General features: G+C 39.8%; 1 protein-coding gene across 1 annotated transcript in view; it reads right to left on the bottom strand.

Moving 5' to 3' along the window:
• Nucleotides 1-906: 906 nt before the first annotated feature.
• lrrc7 (leucine rich repeat containing 7) overlaps nt 907-6000 on the bottom strand; it is a 46977-nt gene continuing 41883 nt past the window's right edge. The window contains exons 32-33 of the mRNA XM_028586600.1: nt 4234-4308; nt 907-2246 (exon numbers count right to left, since the gene is read on the bottom strand). Coding sequence (XP_028442401.1) covers nt 2136-2246; nt 4234-4308 — 186 coding nt within the window. The 3' untranslated portion in view covers nt 907-2135. The remainder of the gene's footprint in view (nt 2247-4233; nt 4309-6000) is intronic.

Here is a 6000-nt window from a genome sequence, read left to right as displayed (position 1 = left end):
TGCATTTTACAGAAGAACGAAAATGAACCTCTTCTCTCTTTTTCTGTGGCTGCTTCTGTCATGTCTTTATAAAGCTTCTGAAGCATGACCATGAAGGTCAGATCTCATTACACCACATTGACACGGGGTCCAGAAACCTCTCGTGCAATCTCAGTTTCTACATCGGAGTCGACATTATTTTCTTTCCCTATCCACCTATCATTTTGAACATTCACCAACGGAGATGGGAAATCTAAATATTTCCATGTACACCTTGAGTGAATTAGCATCTCCTCAGGTTACAAAAGTTCTGAAATTTCAAGTGTAGCCAAAAGCCTTTGTGGCACAGTTCGGATCTTTCCCTGATTGTCTAAAAAGGGAAAATCTGAAGATTTACCCATTTAGACAGTATTATTATTGATTTATGCAGGGATATTATCTTTTCTCTTTTTGCTTTCTGCAGGGAGGCCAGAGGTCGGGATACTTCAGCAGAGCGGATGCTTGCTAACACGTGTATTTGAAGGCCAGGCCAAATGTCAAAAACCAGTTTCCTCTACTAGCTAAAGCCACGCTACTGCGCTCATTGTGTACAGATCAAATCTGGGACACAAAGCGGTAAAGCTCTCGTGTTTTGGGCCTGTGTAAATACAACCAGGGAGGGGCAGAGGGTCCATATGGTACCAACTACAGAACATCAGTCTTACTGAAAGTCAGTGGTATAATACATCTAGAGCCTCTTACAGAGTAGAGAACTCTAGAAGCCAAACAGAAAATGGCAGGCTGACAGTGACCAATGATATGAAAGCATGCTGTGATTTCATCGTACAACTCAAACAGCTAAAAAAAGGATGGACCAATGCTGTAACAGTACTAGAAAACAGGACTTCAAAATATGGCACAGATATTATGAATAATGTTACAGTGTGTGTGTGTGTGTGTGTGTGTGTGTGTGTGTGTGTGAGAGAGAGTTTTATTATAGCAGTTGAATTGTAAAGTCAGGCTAGAGTGTTGACAGGGCTTCATTATGAATAGTGCACAGTGCGCACCATTGCATATGTGTTGTGTATGGGGGCACATACGTCTACTGTGTGTTTGCCTGTTAGCTCATGGGCATGGCAGTGTGTGTAAACATTAGCATGACTTGCTCTATAGATGGCACTGTGGGCCGAGCCTCAGAAGTATTGCTTTAGCTCTTTTCAGCACAGCTGTGCAAGCAACAGTTTTTAAAAAAATAAAACAAAAAAACGAGTAGCATTAATGAACTATCAACAGTGTTTTCTTTACAGAAAAAAAAAAATCAGTGGTATACTTTAGAAAATTGTCCATTTGGAGAAATAATCCCTGTATGTTCATAAGATAGAATTCAGAATGTGGTTTATATTAATCATAAACTTTAAGAGCTGTCTGTCCAGGCCCCAAGGAAAGTGTGGCTCTGGAAAACTGCAGCTCTATATATGTACACAAGGCAGAAAGTCCTAAGTTTTCAATTTCTGTACACTGGAGGCAATAATACCTGCAGAACAGAAGACAGCAGAAAATAATAAAACATAAGGCAGTGAACAAAAGAGAATAACAGAAGATACAAGTCAAAAGAAAAGAACAGAATAGAGGACAACAGAAAACAGAACAAAAGCAAAGAAGAACACTAATGAAGACGGAAAAGTGAATAATGTGCTGTACCAAACAAATCATTCAAAATCTACCATGGACAGCAAAATAAAAGGCAGCGGAGAAAAAGCATAAAGACCCCAGAATGCTAACTAACCAAACAAAAAATAACTATTCAGACTGACTGATCAGATGACTGCCTAATTAACGACCACAAAATTCAAACTGCAGCAGCCCTGTAGGAACTCAGAGAGTCCTTCTGTGGTCCGTCCAGCCGTCGATCAGGTCCCTGACCGCCGGTAGACAGAAGAGCCGATATGTTTCCTATGGTACATTTGGCACTAGTATTTGCCTTTGGTCCAGCAATAGGCAAATCAATGTCTGTGTGTTCCCCTACAAAGGTAAAAAAGGCGGCTCATTTTTCGGTTCCACGAGCCTCCAGCGGAGGGCAGGTGGAGGGTGGCATGGGATGGCGATGAGCAGAGTAGAGAAGCGTTGTTGTGTTTATTTGTTTGTTTGTTATAAAACTTTTTTTTTTTTTTTTTTTTTTAGCACGTGCTGCTGTCTCTCAGAACCACCAAGTCCACCGTCCGCTGGAAACTCTTCAGCAGAGAGACGGCTGTCTCATGCTCCATGTGTAAAAAACTATGTCCGTTAGCCTGCAAGGCAAACACGCAGCACAGTCAACAGCATGTGTGTGTGCATGTATGTATAGAGTTATGTGTGCTGCACTATTTTCATACATATGGATATATGTGTGTGAGTGTGTGGGTGTTTGTGGAAGGATGGAGGGTCACTGCCATCATTATCTCAGTAACACATCACTGTTGGGGAAAAGAGAGAGAAGAGGAGGAGCTACACAGTCATGCTGTAGAGAGAGAAGGGGTAAAGACAAAAAAGGGATTTTAGATGAGTTCATCCAGCTAAACTGTACATCTGTGGAGAGAAGATGAAGGGGGAGGAGAGAGGGGAAGGAAACATGGATGTAGGGGGGGGGCAACCTGTCATGCTAAAGCGCTGGCATCTCATTTGTCCTTGCAGTACAATTCTCACACGCACTACTTTGAAATAACAGCTACAGTAAATATATAAATAAAGTGAATATTTATGGATCATTTCTGTTTAGTGTTTATTGATTCAATTTGACTGAACTATGTGGGAGGTGGAAGTTGTTTGGACAGCTTTTTGTTGCCCCTGGGAAAGTATCCCTGCACGGTGTAATGTCAGTATGTACTCATGTTCATGTGTAATGTACCCATGTTTGCTTTTTCACAACTTATATTTCAGAAAATCAATCGAGTCATCTGACAAATAGAATACTGTAGTTCTTACAGCATACTTTCAAACTGCAATGTAGAAAAGTGTTTAGGCCCAAATCCTATCCAAAGTAACTGCATATAAAGAGCAAATATGCAGTGAGATAATGTTGAAGCTGATTGGGAAGAGCACAAAAACATTTGATTTGATTCGGAAATAAAAGAGTTAATTGACCTGGTAGTATTTGGAGCATAAAAACAATTGTATTGTAAGACCAAAGCATTTTGGCTTTGCTTTAATATCGAAGTGGAAGCCATTATCATCACCGCAGTCCCACAGTAGTTACAACTAGAGATGGCCCGATACCATTTTTTGCATCCCGATACCGATTCCGATACCTAAACTTGTGTATCGCCCGATACCGAGTACCGATCCGATACCAGTGTGTCATATATCCCCTGTATGGATGTGATATTATTTCTATCTTTGTGAAACATGAACAAACATAAACAATGAACGCCACAGAACTTTCTTTTATTGTCCAGTTTGACAGTCAGTTATAACGGAAGAAGAACATAAATAATCTACTTTAACGTAGATTTTCTTTAGGGCTTTATTACTTGGTATCGGATCGGTGCATAAACTCCAGTACTTCCCGATACCGATACCAGCGTTTTAGGCAGTATCGGAGCCGATACCGATACTGGTATCGGTATCGGAACATCTCTAGTTACAACCAACACTGTATGATTACGTAGCTTGAGTTGAGCCTTGAAGTCGTCTGTACATATACTTACACTGTGAGCTTTTACAGCCATATCTTTTTTTCATATTTTTCGTTTATTACTTTTATATTATGTCTTTACGCTTTTGCACTGTTTATTGCTATGCACCAAATCATCAGCAACTTAACTTCCTTGTATATGCAAACCTACTTGGCAATAAACTGTTCCTGTTTCTGATTACAAAAAAAATCTTTCAAATAGTTTAACTTTAAGTTTTTGAAGTTGTCAGTTTCATAGTAATGAATGAGAGAGAGGGTGGGGTCATGCCAACAGGTACACACACAGAGGCAGAATATAGAGGTAGGAAAATGCCGATACACTCTTGTACACTTAATATAAACACCCAGTAAGATAACACATGTGGGTAAGTTTATTTGTGACCACTGAGTGAATCACTGTGGCTAATCAGTGTTGTGCCTCTGTTGAATAGCTTGTGTAAGAAAATATCCAGCTAACTAGGTAAAGAGTACATGACATTTCTTTCTACCAAATGCTCTGGCTAAGCCGTTTATGAAATAAGGGAATGGTAAGGAAGGTAAGGGAGGGAGAGAGGGCAGGATGCGGCACTTTCTGGCCCATTTGATGACGAGTGAGTGGATGTTACCTGCAGAATCTTGTCTCCGGGCTGCAGGGTGGATGCGGCGGGCCCGTCATGCTGTACCCTAGTAACAAAGATACCCTATAAGTCAAAATGATACACCGTTAGGACAACACAGGGACACGATGGTTTAGAATCTTTGCCTTTCTCATTCTCATCTCAATATCCACCCCTCCAAAAAAAAATAAAATAAAAAAATCACATTTCTGCCAAAAATATACGGCCAGTTCACCAATGCATTCTCTTTGATCTAAATTTAGAGAGGCATGCAATTTATTATTTATTATTTTTTTTAGAAGTACTTGGGTTTACTTATCATTGGCATCTATCTTATAATTTACAGAAGCTGAGAGATACAGATTCCTCCCACAAAGATATAGATCACAGATGTCAAAATGGTTGATCGGCTATTTATACAGATAAGGACTTAAACATGAGGTCAGAAAGAGAGCAAAATAGATATACAGTAAATATATACAGAATAGGGCAGGGAGAATAGGTGTGGGATGGGTAGTGACTAGGGGAAAGAAGTAGGTAGCGGGAAGGGCAGAAGATATTTCGTCCCCCATATTTTCCCTCAATAACCCAAGGCAGAGATTGTAAAAACACCAACATCTTTTCACTGAGAGCTGAAAGATGTTTTCTTTGGACACAGAAAGTGTAGGACAATGCAGTTGTACCGACTCAACGTGGTTCAACAGGTTGTGCACGTGTTGAACACACAATAATGAGCCTAACAGATAAAGTTAACAATACGATGCAGTAGTGAAAGTCACCTACATACCACAGTCTATGAGTGAATGCAAGAACAAACACGTATACACACACATACATACTTCTAACACCTCTTTACTCCATATATATATATATATGGAGTAAAGAGGTGTTAGAAGTATTAGATTAGTTACCCTTTATGGTAACACTGGCATTTATACAGTGAGCCTCATATATGTATTCAATCAAATCATTTTGATGATGTGGCAAAGAAATGGTTTTAAGTTTAAGTTGTGCACATATGCAATTTATGCTAATTCATGACAACATACTACAAACATTAGGCCTAATTGTTATTTGGATCTGGTCAGTTAATTGTATTACTTTACTACTCAGGTAGGCTACTGAGGAAGTGAAATATGGTGCTCACTGTACATTATAAATGTGTTTGTTAGCAGCTGAAAATTGTGTAGCGTTAGTCACAACAATTAAGCAGTTACACACAAAGCAGTTGCACACAAAGCTGCAGCGCCCTGCAAAAACCTTGCATCTTCGAAATGTCAGAAACGTTCAGAAATGTTGAAAGTGTTTAAGGACAATATTCCGCATTCCGCTACTCGGAGATAACAGATGACAGCTGTTAAGTATGTTATCGACAGCAGCTTAGTGTGCAAAGACAGCATATTAAACAACAGCAGGAACAGAAAATTGGATTTTCTAACGCTCATGACCCAGATCTGATGAAAAATCCATGTTCTGCTCCTTAAAACCCTGTCTTCTTTTTTTGAAACCGAACCTGAGAAGATAATGCATCAAAGCCTGGGATCCCGCTCCTGTCAATACGGGAACTGAGTCACCAGCTCCACTCGTTGAATCCTAATTAGCCAGAAGTAAAACTGACCCAGTGGCTTAGAGTGCCTCAGCTAGACTTTTAAGTCAAACTTAGGAGCTCATTGTAATTTATTTTTCTTTTCTTTTTTTTAAACCTGATAATGACAGGTTTTTACGTTTATCGGTGTTTTAAGCCCACAACGTCTCCTTCCTGGCAGCGCTGCCTGG

This window comes from Perca flavescens, chromosome 9 (genome assembly GCF_004354835.1).
Source record: "Perca flavescens isolate YP-PL-M2 chromosome 9, PFLA_1.0, whole genome shotgun sequence".
NCBI classification, from domain to species: Eukaryota; Metazoa; Chordata; class Actinopteri; order Perciformes; family Percidae; genus Perca; species Perca flavescens.
The sequence above is the reverse complement of the archived record's forward strand: the minus strand, read 5'-3'. Positions and strand labels throughout refer to the sequence as shown.